Source organism: Salvelinus namaycush, chromosome 21 (genome assembly GCF_016432855.1).
Source record: "Salvelinus namaycush isolate Seneca chromosome 21, SaNama_1.0, whole genome shotgun sequence".
In the NCBI taxonomy this organism is placed as follows: domain Eukaryota; kingdom Metazoa; phylum Chordata; class Actinopteri; order Salmoniformes; family Salmonidae; genus Salvelinus; species Salvelinus namaycush.
Window position 1 is genome coordinate 9,401,884 of NC_052327.1, and position 23,215 is coordinate 9,425,098.

General features: G+C 42.7%; 1 protein-coding gene and 1 long non-coding RNA gene across 2 annotated transcripts in view; one reads left to right on the top strand and one right to left on the bottom strand.

Moving 5' to 3' along the window:
- Window positions 1–169: 169 nt before the first annotated feature.
- Window positions 170–23,215, bottom strand: part of oaz2a (ornithine decarboxylase antizyme 2a) — a 28,383-nt gene continuing 5,337 nt past the window's right edge. The window contains 5 exon segments of the mRNA XM_039017150.1: window positions 170–3,266; window positions 5,403–5,488; window positions 8,165–8,337; window positions 19,037–19,117; window positions 19,119–19,185. Coding sequence (XP_038873078.1) covers window positions 3,136–3,266; window positions 5,403–5,488; window positions 8,165–8,337; window positions 19,037–19,117; window positions 19,119–19,185 — 538 coding nt within the window. The 3' untranslated portion in view covers window positions 170–3,135.
- LOC120066063 lies at window positions 12,470–13,774 on the top strand. Its single transcript, XR_005478728.1, has 3 exons — window positions 12,470–12,714; window positions 12,963–13,091; window positions 13,193–13,774. It is a non-coding gene; the product is annotated as an uncharacterized LOC120066063 (long non-coding RNA).

Here is a 23,215-nt window from a genome sequence, read left to right on the forward strand (position 1 = left end):
TCAAATAATGGTGCTCATGAGTTGGTTATTACCGTTTATTATATTCCTTTTTTTGGTGCCAAAACCCGGGATCAAACCCAGGGACATAAATTCTTACTCAAACACATTCTCTCTCAATTGTCAGCAACTATGCACACACATCCCGATGGATAAACAAACACAAGCCAGATAGATTAAAACAATTTTATTTTTTTTCCGCACAGAAGAAGTTAAAAGGTATACAAGTATGGATTACCATTTCATGATTCTCTGTATGCCACTGTAAACAAAACAACTAAACTAGGCTATAAGAAACAATCAACAAAGAAAGATACATCAAAATATAACTCTGAAGATGAATAGACATTTTTCGTCACTGCTCATTCAACAGCTATAGACGGGTTGGTTGTTTAGCAACACAACTGACGCGTGCGCAACTATGGGGCAAAACTGACTGGGTTGACTTGTAAACTATATTTCTTCAATGTTTATTGAAATCATAAATGCATTTGCATGATGAACACTTGTCTCTCAAATACATCTTTACAGTTGTTGGTTGGTTAGCTAGCTAGCAAAATTTTGCCATAAGCATTGACATGAAATCAGTCAAAACAAGACATAGTATCAAGAACATGATGAAACTAGCTAAAATGAGTCATTTACGATTCCCCACATGGCAGATTCTTGTCATTGTTGGTAGATATCTGTCCAATCAGAATCACAACTCATGGACTTCTGCCCCATTTTGAAGTGTGTGTATAGTTTTCGTGACATCATCTAACCCATCTATGAAGACATCTACACACATGCAAAAATGAAAGCGCCCTGCACATAGGATCCCAAGCACAGATCTCTCTTGACCATGTTCCTCTGAGACAAAATGCTATTGGTAGGGGAATATATTTGTATACTGCTTTCCTGAACAAACCAGGTCACCCTAGCACTGTTTTAGGGATCTTGTTAGTGAGAGAGAGAAAATTAAGCCAGTGTCCTATAGGATTACTGTTGACTGGAACTTTTTAACTATTTCTTTGGCAATTCTGTCTGGTTTGCACGGCAAAACAAAATAGAAGGCGCTGGCCACATCTCCGTAATGGACCCTAATGCAGTTCCACTCGATTTTACGTGTCTACCAAAAGTGCTTGTGTTGTGACTTTTCCCTTCATGGGTTGGTTTCCTTTTTGCCACATTGCTTTGGGTAGCTAGGGATGAATGTGGGAAATGGGGAACATTATACAGTAAGACTGAAGTGTAAAACAGAACATTGCACTCTTTTCTTAGGCGGAAAAGGCCCCACCACAACCCTCTCAAAATAGTTTCAACTGCGCAGAGGTGTTGTTGGGGGTGGTACTACTAGTACAAAAGGGCTCTGGTTGATCAAATGAATATCTTCGTATACAGTTCTAACTGGGATTGAAACCAGGAAAAGCTGTCTCAGCCCATTCTTATATCGCTTCAATGTATTTGCAAAATGATGAGGGCTAAGTCTAGCCATGTCTATGTGGTGACTTATGTTGAGGGCTAAGTCTAGCCATGTCTATGTGGTGACTTATGTTGAGGGCTAAGTCTAGCCATGTCTATGTGGTGACTTATGTTGAGGGCTAAGTCTAGCCATGTCTATGTGGTGACTTATGTTGAGGGCTAAGTCTAGCCATGTCTATGTGGTGACTTATGTTGAGGGCTAAGTCTAGCCATGTCTATGTGGTGACTTATGTTGAGGGCTAAGTCTAGCCATGTCTATGTGGTGACTTATGTTGAGGGCTAAGTCTAGCCATGTCTATGTGGTGACTTATGTTGAGGGCTAAGTCTAGCCATGTCTATGTGGTGACTTATGTTGAGGGCTAAGTCTAGCCATGTCTATGTGGTGACTTATGTTGAGGGCTAAGTCTAGCCATGTCTATGTGGTGACTTATGTTGAGGGCTAAGTCTAGCCATGTCTATGTGGTGACTTATGTTGAGGGCTAAGTCTAGCCATGTCTATGTGGTGACTTATGTTGAGGGCTAAGTCTAGCCATGTCTATGTGGTGACTTATGTTGAGGGCTAAGTCTAGCCATGTCTATGTGGTGACTTATGTTGAGGGCTAAGTCTAGCCATGTCTATGTGGTGACTTATGTGCCGAGTGAGAATGGATTACAACATTTATGTTTAATGCTCTTCCACTCTTCTCGATGTACCTCTACTGGCTCAATAATTCAGGTGTTGTTAGTTTCACAGGCTCATTGCGTAGCTGAGCGACCTCAAGTGAGGGGAACGCACGTCATTGCTGCAGAGAGCTGTGAACTAGATTGCCCTGACCCAACATTCAAAACAACAACCTTCGCTCAGCTTTCAAATATCAGACGAGACTAACATCACGCTAACTATAATCTGATAAGAAAATAAGAAAACCGTAAGCTGAAAGATCATAGCTAGTGACGCAAAAGTAGGAATGATGACTTAATATACCCAAAAGTTTGAGAAAAAATATATATGTTATAGAATGAATGCAATTGTAACCGAAAGATCAGTGTTATACTTGTCCCTATCATAGAAAAAATACAAGCAGAACAATTAATTAATTCATGTTGACCCAACCATACACAGGCAAATATCCCCTTAAGATAATTCCCTTATGCTACCCATTACATTGCTGTCCCTACTAAACAAGCCCTGCTTTGTATAGAAACTGCTGTACATTAAAAGACCCAAGTCAGGCTCTTTGATATTCCGTGCAAGCTGTCAGAGTATAGATATGCTTTTTCTTCCAGCCAAAAAGTCACCCTGTTGGATTGTTGTGGGCAGGCATGTAAAGCCTGGCATGGAGTGGAGCCCATCGGTGGGGCGATTAGTAAAATCTGAACCAATCGGGTGATGACTCGGTCCAAGCTCCGCCCTTCCATGCTCCACCGCTGTGCTCATCAGGGGAAGATGTATCACCACAGAGATCTTAGCATCCCCAAGCAGCACACCCCTCTTATAATAGAGTCTACAAAAGTGTGACAACCCAATCAATGAGAAGGGTAGAGGTTTGGGTGGAAGAGTATCTTTGGGGTTAGGGAGGGGGCACACAGTTTGAGGATGGGGGACAGGGATGAAGGCAGCTGGCGGGAGGGGTTCTGTGGGGGTCATGGGTGGGCTAGGGAGCGGCAGGGTGGTCCGGTGTTACAATGTTTCATTCACTCCTCATCGGAGCTGCTGTTTTCCAGAGAGTAGACCATGAAGATGAGGTCTGTCCGAGCCGGCACCAGAGGGTTGCCGGGTTTCACCACCTCAAAGCCCATGTAGTGGAAAGTCTTTATGATGGATACTGTTCAGAGAGAAAGAGAGACCATACAGAGAAGTTAGTGAACCTAGCAGGACCAGGACAGGATTAACCAGTGTTGTGGCCATTCTGTCTTGGGTAGCAGATTAGAAGCACTATCTAAGCTTAACTTCGCTAGAACATCACTGCCACTTCTAATCAAGATACTTTTGGTCATGTAGTGTATGTGGACACCTGCTCATCGAACATCTTATTCCAAATTCATAGGCATTAATATGGAGTTGGTCTCCCCTTTGCTGCTAGAAGAGCCTCCACTTTCTTGGAAAGCTTTCCACTAGATGGTGGGGTGGCAGGTAGGCTAGTGGTTAGAGCGTTGAACTAGTAACCGAAAGGTTGCAAGATCGAATCCCCGAGCTGACAAGGTAAAAATCTGTTGTTCTGCCCCTGAACAAGGCAGTTAACCCACTGTTCCTAGGCCGTCATTGAAAATAAGAATTTGTTCTTAACTGACTTGCCTGGTTAAATAAAGGTAAATTTAAAAAAAATGGTGGAACATTGCTGCGAGAACTTGCTTCCATTCAGTCACGAGCATTAGTGAGGTTGGGCATTGAAGTTGGGTGATTAGGCATGGTTCACAGTCGGCGTTCCATTCTACCTCAAAGGTGTTTGATGGGTTTGAGGTCAGGGCTTTGTGTAGGCCAGTCAAGTTCTTCTACGCCGATCTCGACAAACCATTTCTGTATGGACCTCGCTTTGTGCATGGGAGCATTGTCATGCTGAAAACAGGAAAAGGCTTTCCCCAAACTGTTGCCACAAAGTTGGAAGCACAGAATCGTCTAGAATGTCATTGTATGCTGTAGCGTACAATGATATCCCTTTACAGGAACTAAGAGGCTTAGCCCGAACCATGAAAAACAGCCCCAGACCATTGTTCCTCCTCTACCAAACTTTACAATTGGGACTAGGCATTCGGACGGTTAGCGTTCCCCTGGCATCCGCCAAACCCAGAATCGTCCGTCGGACTGCCAGATGGTGAATCGTGATTCATCACTCCAGAGAACGCGTTTCCACTGCTCCAGAGTCCAATGGCGGCGAGCTTTGCGCCGACCCTTGGCGTTGCGCATGGTGATCTTAGGCTTGTGTGCGGCTCCTCGGACATGGAACCCCATTTCATGAAGCTCCCGACAAACAGTTCTTGTGCTGACGTTGCTTCCAGAGGCTGTTTGGAACTCAGTAGTGAGTGTTGCAACCGAGGACAGACAATTTTTACGCATTCTGTGAGTTTGTGTGGCCTACCACTTCGCGGCTGAGCCGTTGTTGCTCCTAGATGTTTCCAATTCACAAGAACAGCACTTAGTTGACCGGGGCAGCTCTAGCAGGGCAGAAATTAGACGAACTGACTTGTTGTCAAGGTGGCATCCTATGACGGTGCCAAGTGGAAAGTCACTGAGCTGTTCAGTAAGGCCATTCTACAGCCAATGTTTATCTATGGAGATTGCATGGCTGTGTGCTCGATTTTATACACCGGTCAACAACGGGTGTGGTTCATTTGAAGGGGTGTCCACATACTTTGTATGTATAGTGTACTTATAAGCTATGGTCGTTTGATTTCATGGACGTTATTAATATACAAAAGGATAGCTCAATCAAATGTCATTATCCATTCAATGTTTTTTTTCTCCAATGAAATGTTCTACAGTTGGAAAGGAACTGCAACCCTTGCTTTCCAATGTGTATCATAGTCTAAACATCTAACTGGGACAGTCCAAGTACATTATATGGACTTGAATTAGCATGCTAATGCTAACCACCAATTATGTGCCCATTAAAGCTAGAACTGGCAGTTGCTTCATCCATTTATGACTTATACATTAATGATATATAGCCATTGATTCTTTAAGAATATAACTTATAAATGCCCCATGAGCCTAGTTTAAATGTCATACCTCATCAAAATATAAGATTGTTTACAAGATTAGAGTAACACAATGTAAATGTAAACAAACAGTGTATAGCCTCAACATGTTTAAAACTATACTTTTGATATCATGGATGGTCAGTCCTTGCATCCATCCAGAACTTTTCACCAAAACAGAGGCGGGGTGACATTTTTTTTGTTTCAAATAAGAATTCTAGCTGCACTCCTCTTTTGAATCCAGCACTAAATAGTGGAGCGCTTACATCGATCCTCTCTGGCTCTATCGAACCACAAGAACACGTAGTTGACTTTCAGCTTCTCCTCAGCAAACTCCAGCAGGCTGGTGAGCCTGGGGAGAAAGAGAAGGGGGAGAGAATGAGATGATGCACTGTTTTTACATAAGAGAGTAGACTTACATAATAATGCAGTGGCAGCTGCAGTGCCCCTTAGAATTAGCTCGTTAGCTGAGACGGTGCTGGCACTGTGCCATGGCCGTGCCAAGAGGATATTGACATGACACTGATGACATATTACATGAGGACGCAGCGTAAATGGCTCATTTCTATTCATAAGAGGAGTGGACTAGAGCAGTGTTCCCCAACCCCATTCCTCGAGTACCCCCAACAGTACATATTTTTGTAGTGGCCCTGTTGACAAGTAGAAACATACCTGATTCAACTATTGATCAAACCCTTGACAAGTTGAATGAATCAGGTGTTTTTGTTCTGGACTACAACAAAAATGTGTGCTATTAGGGGTACTCGAGGACCGGAGTTGGGAAACACTGGACTAGCGAGAGAGAATAGCCTCCCTGAAATGCATTGTTTCAAGTTTTATTAGTCATATGTAAGGGACATGCATGCAGGGCCGGATTACCGAACAAGCACACAGGGAATGTGCCCATCGTGACAAAATGTGTAGAATAGCGTTATAAACTGCACATTTTTCTCTTCGCACCATAGCAAAATGCTGTAAATCAGATTTCTTCCGCCGAATATCTTCAGGAGCATTAGGAAGTAGAGGCGCTGTTGCACCCTCTTGACTACTGGTGATGTTGTTGGTCCATGTCAAGTCCTCGGTGATGTGGACTCCGAGGAACTTAAAACTACTGACTATTGGAAGTCCCGTTCATGTGGATCGGCGCAAGTCAACAATCAAATATTTCGTTTTGCTGACATTGAGGGAGAGGTTGTTGTACTGGCACCTCAATACCAGTTCACTTACCTCCTCCCTTTTAGGTTCACTCGTCGTTGTAGATTATCAGGCCTACAACCGTTGAGTTGTTAGCAAACTTGATGATGGAGTTGGTGTCATGCAAAGCCACGCAGTTGTAGGTGAACAGGGAGTACAGCAGAGGGCTGAGGACACACCCCTGGGGGGCCCCTTTGTTAAGAGTCAGTGTGGTGGAGGTGTTGTTGCCAATCCTCACAGCCTATGGTCTGCCCGTCAGGAAGTGCAGGATCCAGTTGCAGAGGGTGGTGTCCAGACCCAGGGCTCTGAGCTTGGTGCCGATCTTGGAGGGAACAATAGTGTTGAATGCTGAACTGTAGTCTATTAACAGAATTCTCACAAAGGTGTTCCTCTGGTCCAGATCAGAGTATGTGAGTGGAGTTGCGAGGTCGGAAATCCCGCTCATTGCTCATGGAGCGGTGGCTTGCACACCACTCTGGCGCTCCACGTCCTTTCCAACTGCTCCGCTAAAAACCGCTCCTCGCCCAAAGGGAAATAAAACTGCTGCTCCAAATTCACTCCATTCATTCAAATCACAATTTAACCAACACACATCTATTCTTTTTGACTACCTGGACCTACCATTTGGTTTTGAATTATTGAAACCAAATCTCCCGAGTGGCGCAGCAGTCTAAGGCACTGCATCTCAGTGCAAGAGGCGTCACTACAGTCTGTAGAGGCTGTATCACATCTGGCCGTGATTGAGAATCCCGTCGGGCGGCGCACAATTGGCCCAGCGTCATCCGGGTTTGGCCGGGGTAGGCCATCATTGTAAATAAGAATTTGTTCTTAACTGACTTGCCGAGTTAAATAAAATATGATTTGAATGAAAAGTATTTCAATAAATAACAGGAAAAAGTGACTGTAAGAAGTGCTTATAATTTCAAGTAGGCTACATGTCATACAGTATTAAACAGCATATAAAACACTCTAAATAGGTCAGGAGCCAGACAGGTAACCGAAGAAGGAACGATTAATTTATTATTTATTATTTAGGTTATATTATTTAAATTATTTCAAGGCTATAGCCTTCAAATAAATAAATAGTGAAGCATTTGAATGTGTGACACACTAGGCAGGGACATGAAGCGCTCAGAATTTAAACATTTAGTTGTATTAAATAATTATAGTTTATAAATTGCACATCAGCTGTGACTTACTTAGAATTAAATATACATTTAAAAAATGCCTTATTAGGCTCAGTCTTATGTGCCTTTTGAATTCATTTTTAGAAACATGAGTTTGGCCAGAGTCTGGTCCCTGGAGAGCAGGCCAGCAGAGGAGAATACCCTCTCAGCGCTTGCAGAGCCACTGGGGACGCTTAACACTCTTTGTGCCACTCTTGCCATGCTGTGCAGGGATGTGTATTTTTTTTCTGTAGGTAGGCCTAAAGGATTTTAGATAAAATAATCCTATCAAAACTGAAAGCTCCTTGAAAGAGGTAATATGCCAGGCCTATTGGGCTAAAATCAAGCATTGCCTATTGTATAGATAATAGAACGAAAATTAGATCAGATTATTTGTTGATAAATACTTTGCTACAATGACAGACTTAGCTAGCTATCCACCTCGTCCTTTCTGTTAGCATGTGCACACTCCATTGTCCTTATACTATAAATGTTGTCAGAGTATAACTTGCATGTGAAATTAGTAACCTAACAGGTCATCCAACATTTCTGTAATGGGTGTCTGCAGGCAAGCTGGTAGGTCTTAACAAGGGGTATGTGTCTCAAAGCTGTATGTAACACCCTGCCTGTCCGTCCGTCTGCCTGTCTGCGTGTGTGCCTATGCTTACCCCTCTTTGCTGCCCTCCGCCAGCGCCCCAGCGGGGATCTCCAGAAAGAGGCTGTCCGAGGAGAGGGCTGTTTCCCAGCAGGCCGTGCGGCACTCGCTCAGTTGGTAGTGGAAGTGCAGGATGGCTGGTGTCCCATTGACAGGAGCTGCCCGCGTCACCGTAAGCCTCTCGTCCTTTAGTGGAGAGGAAGGGAGGACAGACGAAAAGGTACATTTCCTGAAGATAATTTGTGTGCTTGCGTCATACAAACTGTTCACACAGCACTCTGACACCTAGCTCATTTAAGACAACGACAGTGGCCATGGCGTTTTTCAAAAGAGTGGGAATGGGGATTAGAGTATTATATATAAATTCTCTAAACCTTGAAAGAATGCAGATTTTTTTTCTATTGACTGTATTAAATCTCATGAGTTTCCCATGGAATATTTGAGGTAAAACCAACGAAGTACAGTATATAAACCCTGGATTGCTGATGCTATGTATTGGCCAATGAGAAGCTTAAAAGCCACCAGTCAGCCACATTGGTATTCCCCAGTAGGAGCAGTCCTCCATAGGAATGAATGGAATTCTACAGTATTTCAATTAAATGTTTCAAGAACAAAATGACATCTATTTAAAGACTGACTGACACTAAAAAAACAATTAATCCCTTTGAAAACAGCCCATGTGGCATCGATATGAGTCAGAAACATAGATTTGTGTGTCAAAATTTACTACAAAGTGTAAATAGGATCATTTTGGTCATAAAGTCGGTCTATAACTGGTCTATAACTGAGTTTGGAACCTCAGTGCGTCACAACGAGGTTGGGTTTGGATTACAATTATGTCTATTGTGGGTGAAAAGAGACAATGAGATGAATGCGTACTGTCGCCTATCATTGAACATCTGACTGACATGTCGTGACAGCTGCGTCTTAGAAAATAGCATTGAGCTATATTGTTCATCTGCAGGCTATTATAATACCCTAAGCCTCAACTGTGAGAGGGTCTACTCATACAATTTTGAATAGATTGTCTTTTAGGTTCAAAAGATTCGTGTCCTCTTACATGGTAAGCCTACTGCTGGTAACTTTAGACTATATTGTGCTGTTTTATGTAATTATTATCCCAGCATCACTCCCGTAGTGCAGTTTCTCTGGACCACCGCAAGGTCAGAGTCCAGACAGGCTTATTTTAGGAAACTTTCTGAATGGACATAAAGAGAATTAGCAAGCTGATACACACACACACACACACTTAAAAGGACCCATCAACCAAAGCCACCTGCAGCGCATCTCACTCACACATAAGCGAATCAATTTCTCCTTTCCCCAAAAACCTTGCCCTAGCTTTAAATCCTTTCTGTAGGATATCAAAAACTAGTCTACATTATAGGATAATGCTAAATCAATGTAGCCTATCATGTAAATTGAGGGGGAAAGTTAAAATCAAATTGTATTTGTCACATGCGCCGAATACCAACAGGTGTAGACCTTACCGTGAAAAGCTTACAAGCCCTTAACCAACAATGCAGTTTTAAGGGGAAGATCGAGACAGCTGTGATATACAATGCCTTCCGAAAGTATTCACACCCATTGACTTTTTCCACATTTTGTTATGTTACAAAATTGGGATTATAATGGATTTAATTGTATTTTTTCTTGACGATCTACACAAAATACTCCAAAGTGAAAGAGAAATTCTAACACTTTTAAAGATGAATGAAAAATAAAACACTAATATATCTTGATTAGATATACTGTAGTCAATATATGTTAGAATCACCTTTGGCAGCGATTACAGCTGTGAGTATTTTGGGGTAAGTCTCTAAGAGCTTTGGACACCTGGATTGTACAATATTTGCCCATTTAATTTTTTTAAACTCTTCAAGCACTGTCTAGTCGGTTGTTGATCATTGCTCGAAATCCATTTGAAAGTTCTGCCATAGATTTCCAAGCCGGTTTAAATCAAAACTTTAATTAGGTCACTCGATGTTCAATGTCGTCTTGGTAAGCAACTCCTGTGTATATTTGGCCTTGAGTTTTAGGTTATTGTCCTGCTGAAAGGTGATTTGTCTCCCAGGGTCTGTTGGAAAGCAGACTGAACCAGGTTTTCCTCTAGGATTTTGCCTGTGCTTACAGCTGTATTCTGTTTCTTTTTATATATAAAAAAAACTCCATAGTCCTTGCAGTTGACAAGCATTCCCATATGATGCAGCCACCACTATGCTTGAAAATATGAATTGGTACTCAGTGATGTGTTGGATTTGCCCCAAACAACAATGCTTTGTATTCAGGATAAAAATGTTTATTTATTAGCCAGACTATACTGAAAATTATTAGCTCTGGTGTGATGTGATCCCATGGGCTAAATTCATACATTGTCGCAATGATGCATTGCAAAAAAAACATTCATTCACACAACGAACCCACAGACCTGTCAGCGGCAGACTGTCAGTGGCTGGCTATATAGCCTTCCCTGTATTTTTTGTTGTCTTAAAAAGATTCTGACAAAGTCTCCAGTCATATAAAATGTAAATTTTTGCCAGGCAGAGAAAGGAGGAGAAATGTCTCTCTATTTGCCATTTCTAACATAGGCATTGGAAACATTCCATGCAGCTCTCACGCAGTAACGTACGCTACATATACCTACAATAAAGCAATGTTTTGTAAAGTTCTATATAGGCCTATATGCGTTTCTTCAAACAAATTATAAAAACAGGATCATCGAATAGTTTAATTAATTCAGTGCCTGTGTTTGTAGCCATGCGTTCAATGTTAGGCTAGGCTATATGTTGTTTGAGATCAATTGTTTTGTATTGTTTAAACAAAGTTTTACAATATCATGGAAACAAAAATATATACTAAACAAAAATATAAACCCAGCATGTAAAGTGTTGGTCCCATGTTTCATAAGCTGAAATAAAAGATCCCTGAAAATGTCCATATGCACAAAAAGCTTATTTCTCTCAAAAGGTGAGCATTTCTCCTTTGCCAAGATAATTCACGTTTTGAGGGACCGTGCATTTGGTATGCTTACTGCAGGAATGCCCACCAGAGCTGTTGCCAGAGGATTGAATGTTAATCTCTCCACCATAAGTCGCCTATGTCATTTTAGAGAATTTGGCTGTATGTCCAACCGGCCTCACAACCGTAGACCACGTGTAACCACGCCAGCCCAGGACCTCCACATCGTGCTTCTTCACCTGCGAGATCGTCTGAGACAAGCCACCCGGACAGCTGATGAAACGGAGAAGTATTTCTGACTGTAATAAAGCCTTTTTGTGGAGAAAAACGTATTATGATTGGCTGGGCCTGGCTCCCCAGTGGGTGGGCCTATGCCACACACATGGCTTCACCCCTGCCCAATCATGTGAAATCCATAGATTAGGGCCTAATACATTTATTTCAATTGACTGATTTCCTTATACGAACTGTATCTCAGTAAAATTAGTGACATTGTTCCATGTTGCATTTATATTTTTGTTCAGTATAGTTTAAGCAGGGCTCCCCACCCAAGTTCCTGGAGAGCGTCCTGTAGGTTTTGCCTCCAACCCTAATCTAGCACACCTGATTCTAATAATTAGCTGAGTCAGGTTGGTTATAAACTGGGAAAGAAACTAAATCATTGAATAATGTCCTGGACCATAGGCAATATGATAATAGCGAAGCCCAATGTTCAGCAATAATAATATGAGGGCAGCATCACTGCCATAGCCACGGAAAATAAGGGTGCTGAGGGTGCTGCAGCCCCTGAAAAATCTGGAATATATACAGTACCAGTCAAAAGTTTGGACACACCTACTTATTCAAGGGTTTTTCTTTATTTTTACTATTTTCTACATTGTAGAATAATAGTGAAGATATCAAACCGATGAAATAACATATCGAACCATGTAGTAACCCAAAAATGTTTAACAAATCTAAATATATTTTAGATTCCTCAAAGTAGCCACCCTTTGCCTTGATGACAGCTTTGTACACTCTTGGCATTCTCTCAACCAGCTATTAGATTACTCTGCTAATGAAAAACGTATAAATCAACATGTAGATGTGTGTAATGCGTTCATGGTGACGTCTATAATAATAACTACTTACACATCACGTGTCAGTTTATCTTTTGATAAAGCGAGGCAGGCTAGCTAACGTTAGCTAGTGAGGCAGGCTAGCTTACGTTTTTTGCTAAAATTAGCGTAGTTCGCTAGCTAGTTAACTAGCTAGCTAGCTACCTCATTACAACTTAGGTCGTAGCTCATACAAGTTTGTGTATTTTCATTTTGGTTGTGAAGTGCAATTTCAAAATATGTTGTCCTTTCTTTATAACAAAATGCAATTGACCACTTGGCTGTCTATTGGTTCAACTTGTCACAGGCCCTCCCAGTCAACACCACCTCATAAGATGAGGAAGTACATTGTTTATGAGGATTGCCTGCTGCAGTTGTTCGAAAGATGTCCAGTTTGCAGCCGAACATGCAACATAGAGAAGACCAACGCAGGGACCCTCAGCATTACACAGACATGGCCTCGCTGTGAGCATTCCTATACATTAAACGGGGAGGACACTTGAATCAGGTTAGTGACATCTGACCTGGTCAAAACAGTTTTGAGTTTTGTCCCAATTCACCTTCATAACCTAAGCTGGTGGAATCAGCCTGATTGCTGTGTTTTCCCATTCTATTTCACTTCACATATCATGATATCTGAAGGGAAATAGAAAGAAAGGTGAATGCAGCGATCAGGTTGGTTCTACCATGCTAATCATAACCACCATTGATAATGTAATCAGTGCTTTGTGTGTGTGTTTGTGTGTGACTGACCAGTTTCTTTGATGAGTGGCCAGGAGCCGATCTATGCTGCCATGCCCATCAATGGGGCCCTGGCAAAGACCTTACCTCCTGCTTCACCTCTTGCCTGCTCACCAACGTCGTCGATGGGGAGACCAGAATTAGGTAGGTCTAGTCTGACCTGTTCAACATAGTATATGTTTGTCAGATATCACCTATCCTAACTGCCATCGGTAATTGAACAGTGACTGTGAATGTGTTCATAGATGCATCTATGGAGCCGGCAATTGGGAGACTTGCAAGATGATGTGATGGAGTCCTGACCGGCAGACAGGCTTGATTCTGACGTCTCTGAATGGAGAGAGACCTGGCACTTAACACATCCACAATGTGGGACTGAAGGTGATTACTAATAATACAGTACAGCAAATGTCTAGTATTTGCAACACCCTTTTCATTATTTTAATTCCATTGGAAACACCAGTTAGTCCTCTCACTCAAACCCTTGTCATTTTTGTTGTCTTATGTTTCACCTACCACACATTTTCCAGGAATATTCTTATAATGTTCCTGAATGTATCCAGAGTATTTTCAGATTTCGTTGCTGCGAAAAGTACAGTAAATGTAAAATTCACAAAATCAAGCGGAATGTTTGGATTCATTCTTGTGTCAGGTGAGCTGTTGTGTCCTCACCTTTGGTCTAATCATTTTCCCATAATCTCGAAACTGGTCCCTTTCAATTGCTTCCATGCTTATGCTTTTCATATTTCTTCCTTCTATGCCAATTCCCATGAGTGTAAAGGGTTAAGGAAAATGTTTTTATTTGTATGTTTAGCTCACATAATACAATGTAAAAGCATGGCTTCAAGAAAGCGTTTCCTGTCAGTCATCGAGTGTGTATATATATATATATATATATATATATATATATATATATATAAAAATTCACTGGGTAAAACTAATTTCAACGTCAGTCAATTCAGAAATTGAACTGGACACAGTATCCAATACGACCCCACCTCTGTTTTTGTTATTAAATGTGTTTAATGTTGACCCCCCACCTCTCTTTTGCTCTTCTCATTGGTGGTACCTAATAAAACAGTGGGTAACAGTAGAGCTGCGAGCTTTCTGCTGTCAATGAAAGGGCTCTTTCTTTCATACGCGAGGCAAGGATGTTGATATCACAGGTGTGACTGATCTGTTTAAGCCTAACCCTCTTAGCCCACTCTGAGACAGTCACATGTCTGGGGCAAGGACACACGTGTGTGTGTGCAAGTGTGTGCAAAGAGAAGGAGGGTAGAGCAGATTCAGGTGCGAATACACTTGCAAAGAGACTCAAATGTGTGTGCTTGGGGCCTCCCGAGTGGCGCAGTGGTCTAAGGCACTGCGTCGCTGTGCCACTAGAGGTCCTGGTTCGAGTCCAGGCTCTGTCGCAGCCGGCCGCGACCGGGAGACCCATGGGGTGGCGCACAATTGGGTTAGGGGAGGGTTTGGCCGGCAGGGATGTTCTTGTCCCATCGCGCTCTAGCGACTCCTGTGGTGGGCCGGGCGCAATGCATGCTGACGGTCGCCAGGTGTATGGTGTTTCCTCCGACACATTGGTGTGGCTGGCTTCGGGGTTAAGCGGGCATTGTGTCAAATGCGGCTTGGTTGGGTTGTGTTTCGGAGGACGCACGGCTCTCGACCGTCGCCTCTCCCGAATCCGTACGGGAGTTGCACCGATGAGACAAGACTAACTACCAATTGGATACCACGAAAAGTAAAAAATAATAAATATATAAAATGTGTGTGTTCAACATCCACAGTAGCACAGATGGTTATTAAGAACCTAAAGGATATTGTGGTAGAGAGCTTCAAGTTCCTCTGTGTCCAAATCACTAAGGACGTATCATGGTCCAAACAAACCAACACAGTCGTGAAGAGAGCACACCTCTTCCCCCTCAGGAGACTGAAAAGATTTGGCATGAGCCCTCAGATCCTCAAAAAGTTCTAAAGCTGCACTATTGAGAGCATCTTTACTGGCTGCATCACAGCTTGGTATGGCAACTGCTTGGCATCTGACCGTAAGGCGCTACAGAGGGTAGGGCGTATGGCCCAGTACATCACTGGGGCCGAGGTCCCTGCCATCCAGGACCTCTATACCAGGCTGTCAGAGGAAGGCCCAAAACATTGTCACAGACTCCAGCCACCAAAGACAGACTGTTCTTTCTGCTACCACATGGCAATCGGTACCGGATCGCCAAATCTGGGACCAAAAGGCTCCTGAATAGCTTCTACCCCCAAGCCATAAGACTGTTGAACAGTTAATCAAATCACAGATAGACACACTTTCACACACTTCACATACGTTGCTGCTACTCTGTTTATTATCTATTCTGATTGCCTAGTCACTTTTACCCCTACTTACATGTACATACAGTGCATTCGGAAAAGTATTGAGACCTTGACTTTTTCCACATTTTGTTACCTTACAGCCTTATTCTAAAATTTATACAATTAAACATTTCTCATCACTCTACACACAATACCCCATAATGACAAAGTGAAAATGTTTTTGAAATTTTCGCACATTTATAAAAAAACATACATAAATACCTTAATTACATAGTGGGGATAACAAGTATTTGATAACCTGCAAAATCGGCAGTGTTTCCTACTTACAAAGCATGTAGAGGTCTGTCATTTTTATCATAGGTACACTTCAACTGTGAGAGACGGAATCTAAAACAAAAATCCAGAAAATCACATTGTATGATTTTTAAGTAATTCATTTGCATTTTATTGCATGCCATAAGTATTTGATACATCAGAAAAGCAGAACTTAATATTTGGTACAGAAACCTTTGTTTGCAATTACAGAGATCATACGTTTCCTGTAGTTCTTGACCAGGTTTGCACACACTGCAGCAGGGATTTTGGCCCACTCCTCCATACAGACCTTCTCCAGATCCTTCAGGTTTCGGGGCTGTCGCTGGGCAATACGGACTTTCAGCTCCCTCCAAAGATTTCCTATTGGGTTCAGGTCTGGAGACTGGCTAGGCCACTCCAGGACCTTGAGATGCTTCTTACGGAGCCACTCCTTAGTTGCCCTGGCTGTGTGTTTCGGGTCGTTGTCATGCTGGAAGACCCAGCCATGACCCATCTTCAATGCTCTTACTGAGGGAAGGAGGTTGTTGGCCAAGATCTCGCGATACATGGCCCCATCCATCCTCCCCTCAATACGGTGCAGTTGTCCTGTCCCCTATGCAGAAAAGCATCCCCAAGGAATGATGTTTCCACCTCCATGCTTCACGGTTGGGATGGTGTTCTTGGGGTTGTACTCATCCTTCTTCTTCCTCCAAACACGGCGAGTGGAGTTTAGACCAAAAAGCTCTATTTTTGTCTCATCAGACCACATGACCTTCTCCCATTCCTCCTCTGGATCATCCAGATGGTCATTGGCAAACTTCAGACGGGCCTGGGCATGCGCTGGCTTGAGCAGGGGGACCTTGCGTGCGCTGCAGGATTTTAATCCATGACGGCGTAGTGTGTTACTAATGGTTTTCTTTGAGACTGTGGTCCCAGCTCTCTACAGGTCATTGACCAGGTCCTGCCGTGTAGTTCTGGGCTGATCCCTCACCTTCCTCATGATCATTGATGCCCCATGAGGTGAGATCTTGCATGGAGCCCCAGACCGAGGGTGATTGACCGTCATCTTGAACTTCTTCCATTTTCGAATAATTGCGCCAACAGTTGTTGCCTTCTCACCAAGCTGCTTGCCTATTGTCCTGTAGCCCATCCCAGCCTTGTGCAGGTCTACAATTTTATCCCTGATGTCCTTACACAGCTCTCTGGTCTTGGCCATTGTGGAGAGGTTGGAGTCTGTTTGATTGAGTGTGTGGACAGGTGTCTTTTATACAGGTAACGAGTTCAAACAGGTGCAGTTAATACAGGCAATGAGTGGAGAACAGGAGGGCTTCTTAAAGAAAAACTAACAGGTCTGTGAGAGCCGGAATTCTTACTGGTTGGTAGGTGATCAAATACTTATGTCATGCAATAAAATGCAAATGAATTACTTAAAAATCATACAATGTGATTTTCTGGATTTTTGTTTTTGATTCCGTCTCTCACAGTTGAAGTGTACCTATGATAAAAATTACAGACCTCTACATGCTTTGTAAGTAGGAAAACCTGCAAAATCGGCAGTATATCAAATATATACTGTTGTTGTTGTTCTCCCCACTGTAACTATTCAGAGCCTTTGTTTTGAAACTCAAAATTGAGCTCAGGTGCATCCTGTTTCCATTGATCATCTTTGAGATGTTTCTACAACTTGATTGGAGTCCATCTGTGGTAAATTCAATTGATTTGACACGATTTGTAAAAGCACACACCTGTCTATATAAGGTCCCACAATTGACAGTGCGTGTCCGTAGAGCTCGAGACAGGATTGTGTAGAGGCACAGATCTGGGGAAGGGTACCAAAACATTTCTGCAGCATTGAAGGTCCCCAAGAACACAATTGCCTCCATCATTCTTAAATGGAAGATGTTTGGAACCACCAAGCCTCTTCTTAGAGCTGGCCGCCTGGCCAAAGTGAGCAATCGGGGCAGAAGGGCCTTGGTCAGGGATGTGACCAAGAACCCGGTGGACACACTGACAAAGCTCCAGAGTTCCTCTGTGGAGATGGGATAACCTTCCAGAAGGACAACCATCTTTGCAGCACTCTACCAATCAGGCCTTTATGGTAGAATGGCCAGACGGAAGCCATTCCTCAGTAAAAGGCACATGACAGCCCGCTTAGACTCTCAGACCATGAGAAACAAGATTCTCTGGTCTGATGAAACCAAGATTGAACACTTTGGCCTGAATGCCAAGTGTCACATCTGGAGGAAACCTGGCACCATCCCTATGGTGAAGCATGGTGGTGGCAGCATCATGCTGTCACAATGTTTTTCAGCGGCAGGGACTGGGAGACTAGTCTGGATTGAGGGAAAGATGAACGGAGCAAAGTACAGAGATAAACTTGAGTGCTCTGGGCCAGCAAGACCTCAGACTAGGGTGAAGGTTCACCTACTAACAGGATAACGACCCTAAGCACACAGACAAGACAACACAGGACTTGAACCCGATCTAACATCTCTGAAGAGACCTGAAAATAGCTGTGCAGCGACGCTCCCATCCAACCTGACCGAGCTTGGGAGGATCTGCAGAGAGGAATGGTAGAAACTCCCCAAATACAGGTCTGCCAAGCTTGTAGCATCATAGCCAAGAAGACTTGAGGCTGTAATCGCTGCCAAAGGCGCTTCAACAAATTACTGAGTAAAGGGTCTGAATACTTATGTAAACGTGATATTTACATTTTTCAGAAGAACAGTTTTTGCTTTGTCATTATGGAGTATTGTGTGTAGATTGATTTTAGAATAAGGCTGTAACCTAACAAAATGTGGAAAAAGTCAAGGGGCCTGAATACTTTCCGAATGCACTGTATTACCTCAATCACCTACACATTGACTCTGTACCATAGTCCTTGTATATAGTCTCATTATTGTTATTTTATTGTGTTACCATTTTTTTATTGTACTTATTACTCTGCATTGTTGGGAAAGGGCTCGTAAGTAAGCATTTCACTAAATGTCTACACCTTTTGTATTCGGCGTATGTGACATAACATTTGATTTGACTTGATAGTAACTCTTGGACAATGCACACTTTCTAGATCACCATGTACAGAGTCTATGGTTGATAACCTTTCTCAGTTATTTTGACTGCCTCTGTTCAAACCATATATGGCTTCAATATTGTCTGCCAGAGCTATAGATCAGCAGCATTTTCATGTACCATAATTGTACATAAGACACCTTTTTATCAGGTTATTACTTTGACAGTACAATGTGTACATTATACATGCTGACATGGGGTGATCAGGGCAAAATAGGAAGTGCATGTAGGATTCCTGTGTTGTCTCAGCATAAAGAGCATAAATCATTCAATGATATTCAGCTTTTCAGGGCATTCATTTGAGCCCGGCAAGGCTCAGACTCATTTATCATGACCACTTAAGGACTATTTACGGGTTGATGTGATTTGTTGATCAGTGACTGCAATGAAGTTGCCTCTGGGGTTCTCACCTTGTGTAGTAACAGGCCGAGAGAGTGATCCCTGCCAGTCCCTCGCCCACCCGGGATCTTCAAGTGTGGGTGAGGGGCATCAGGAGCACCACAGAGGCCCCGGAGCCTGGTGCCTGGAGCAGTGGAACCTGGAGCCCACTAACAAAGAACTGCAGAGAGGGGATGGAAGGAAAAAGAGAGAGATAGATGAATGACTATGCCACAGGATTCATGAAAGAGACATGAAAAGCAGGAGCACTTGACTGATTAAGGTTCAGGTTTAGATTTGTCGGTTTTTGGAGGTTTGGGGCAAGGTTTGGGATATATACGATTTGCCTAGTCTCATTCACCAGCCTTGTAACTGTTGGCAGCTATTAACTTGATACAATGTTGGCGGAGATACTATTTCCGTAAAACCATTGATTCAGTGTTTCAACATAGGACCAGGATCAATAAGTAGTTAAAAGGGCCCAGGGTATTTCATCTTCTTTCCTAGAGGTACCAGTTCTGTCCCAAATGGCACCCTATTCCCTACATAGTGCACTACTTTTGACCAGAGCCCTATGGATCCTGGTCAAAAGTAGCACACTATACAGGGAATAAGGTGCCATTTGGGATGCAAGCACCGTTACAATAACACTAAGTGGTGCACTGCCATGTCATAAAGTCAACCCACATACTTCCCGTTGCTACTCAACTTGGACATTTATGATTTTAATACAATTAATGGAAGTGGATGGCTAATGGGAACCAAGCACCCAAGTAATAAAAGTGCCCAGTTTGCATTAGATTGATGTCTTTCTTTGGTTGTGTTCAATTTGCCAGCTTGTTGCGTCACTGGCACTATGACAGTCCTACCTTAGTGTTAATCAAGTGCTGTTCCACAAATAGCACCAAATAACAGCACCTCGGTAACAACACCTCTTTGCTCCTGCATATGCCAAAGGCAAAGTAATATAGTTAGGTGTTGAGAAGTCGCAGTGTGCCATCTGCACTGCATCTAATCTCGGCAACCTCAACCTTAACTGTGGCAGGCGATGTCATAGAGAACAAATGGACTTTTACAATAACAACCTGCTGAAGTTAAGTGTTAGCGCTGCCTCTGTCAATGCCTGCCCCCTCTGTGTTATTCATGGTTCACCTCACTGCAGTCCTTGGCTGGAACAGCTTGCCCTATTTTTCCAGAGTCATGTCTAATCAGGGCCTGAAGAATAGTGCATTATACCATGACATGCTGTGCTGTACTTGTCATTGTCTGCTCTCATAAGACGTCTTGTAAACATCCCATAAGACTAAAGCAGCCGCCAAGCCTCTTATCAGATGCAGGTAGTACTGAATGTACAAAATCAGTGGCTTTCACCTTGAGCTTTAAGGCAGGCTGGACAGGCATGACTGGTTTTAACTTTCTCTCTGGGGCAGACAAGTAAACAAGTATGTGTAAACAACTCTTTGGCCTCAGGGCCTATCGACTAGTAATAAATAATACTAACCCAACCTAAACCATAAACAAAGTAAATAATCAAAATGTCAGGGGTGGCCAACTCTGGTCTCCGGTCCTGCAAATATTGTTATGGAACAAATGTGCGCATACACTGTAGCTACTCAGGAAGGGGGTTGTCTATGCTACCCATTGTTGCAATATGGGGAAAAAAATACAAACCGATTTTATTTTCAAAGCTATGAAATTATCAGCACTTAAATCGAAAAGTCACACTACACTGTGGTTTGACTTGAGAGGCTGCTAAGTCTTGTACCAGCAGCAGAGGAACTGCTGTGATGTGAAGAGAAAGGCTCTGGCTTGTGGTGGAAAGGCATGCATCACAAACAAGCGCATGATCTGTAAACACCTCTGCAAATAGCCTCATCGGGGCCCAGGAACACACATCTCGGTCGTTTGGAGTTACGGGGCCTAGTTTCAGGCCAGTAGTAAGAATAGCCCGATGCTCCCGAGGGAGCTTACAAAAACATTGCATGGGCCAGTATTTCCATTAAGAAAATGTGCCGCCGCACATTTGACCGGCAGCATTTTCATTTACCAAAAATTAACCGGACCCATACGCATTGGGTGCATAACCCGATTAGGGCATCCAACCACAGTGCTCAGAATGACAAATCACATTTAGATTATGGTAGTTCATCTTAACAGACCATGCAAGTCGAGGACGCAACAACATGGAATTCTTAACCGAATTCCGATGTGTACTTTGAAGATTTTAGAATAATGCCCCATTCACATTAACCATAACTAGTCCATTACGTTGCCATGGAGGTAATTCATTTGAATGGGGACCGTCCACAACGGAGTGGAATCACAACGCCCCCTTACGGTTGAAGGCTCAGTTCATCAGTAGGTCGAAGAACAGGAAGTTGCCGAACCACTGAAGAAGAAAAAAATATGTGGTTTTGGACGATGGATTTATGGGATAGCTAGCAACTTGTAAACAATTACACATTCCTATAAGTGAGTACTATTTTAATAGTATGTTAAATAATACAAATTTACTGTTATGCCAATTATACTTCATAACTGTTGCCTCCCGTTTTAGTTTGTGATGGTAATGACGTTTGTTTTTTATGATAATTATTAGGTGGAGGTCGCTAGCTACAGTATAGCCTAGATTTTAGCTAGCTAACTGCTCTGTAAGCTAGCTTGACTTGCTATAAAGTTATAGAAACAAGTTCAGGAAAAAGTAAACAAAACATGTTTTATTATCAACTGAAACAATATGTTTCCACCTGTCTTGAATAAAAAGGTCATATTTGACAATCTCACAAAATAAATGCGATCCCTGACAAGACACTAGGCTCTCCTCCATCTTATCTTGCATTGTGAAAACCTCCTTAAACTCTCCGTCCAGTAGCTGAACAAGATTGCATGAAGATGACGTATGGCATAATGAAACACGTTACGATGTAAATGAGGCATAACTGTCCACATTTACTTTTCCACAGCCAACAAGACAAGTAACAAACAGCAAAATCACTAGCCTATGTCAATCTACTATACCCCAAAGTAGAAAAGTTGACCTATTCTATTCGTCACCTTGTAGATAAAGAAATAGCCTATTCCTAACAGACTGTGGGACGATAGATTCCAAATTCATACAACCAGTAGGCCTGGGCTACATAAAACAACTTTAAAAGGCAATGAGGCTGATGCAACAGATTAGAATGTTTAGCTTTACATGTTGATAAACTATTATTTCTTCACATTGTAAGCGCAGCAATGCGCACAAGGTAGCAGGCTACGCGAAAATGTTCATTCCATGATGCAATTAGCACAAAAACACTTGTCAAAAGCGCACCGCACATGCGAGCGGTTCCATGTGACCAAGATGAAAATATCCATTCGAAATTTAGAAAGAGGGAAGATCTAAAGATGCAACGCGATTTAGAATTGTTGCGCAATGATTGGGTTTATAAAAGCACATTTCACTCCAGCAGCAACGAAAGAGCTGTTTGAGGAGCTGAAGCAGCAGATTTTCTGTTCAAAGGTTCTGTATCTGCATGCTGGGTGCATGTGATGAATAAGATACATAACGAATATACACACGCCAATTTATTTCCACAGAATTATGCAAATTAACCGCATAATGTATTTCCATCGATTAATAGGCAAAAAAACGTTATTTCGCAATGGGATTTTTGGTCCTTTTCCCGGACAATTGGCCGTTGCCAATTTTATTAATCTGCTTTTAAAAATAAAATAAAAAAAGATATCGGCCAAAAGCCGGCTATTACTGGCTAACGGAAACCCTGGCATTGGGTCACATTTACTCTGGGGAGTGTCTATGTCTCGCCCGCAGCCAGTGTGGACTGGTGGTTAGCCACGTAAGTTCAGAGGCTTTTCAAATAAATTATTATTTGTCACATGCGCCGAATACAATGGGTGTAGACTTTACGGTGAAATGCTTGCTTACGAGCCCTTCCCAATGATGCAGAGTTAAACACCCTCTGTAGTGCTTTACGGTCGAGGGCGGTGCATTTACCATACCAAGTGGTGATGCAGCCAGTCAAGATGCTATCTATGGTGCAGCTGTAGAACTTTGAGGATTCAAGGGCCCATGACAAATCTTTTCAGCCTCCTGAGAGCATCTTCTCGTGTCCGCTTCACGACTGTTTGGGTGTGTGTGGACCATGTTAAGCCCTTAGTGATATGGACGCCAAGGAACTTGAAGCTCTTGACCCGCTACACTACAG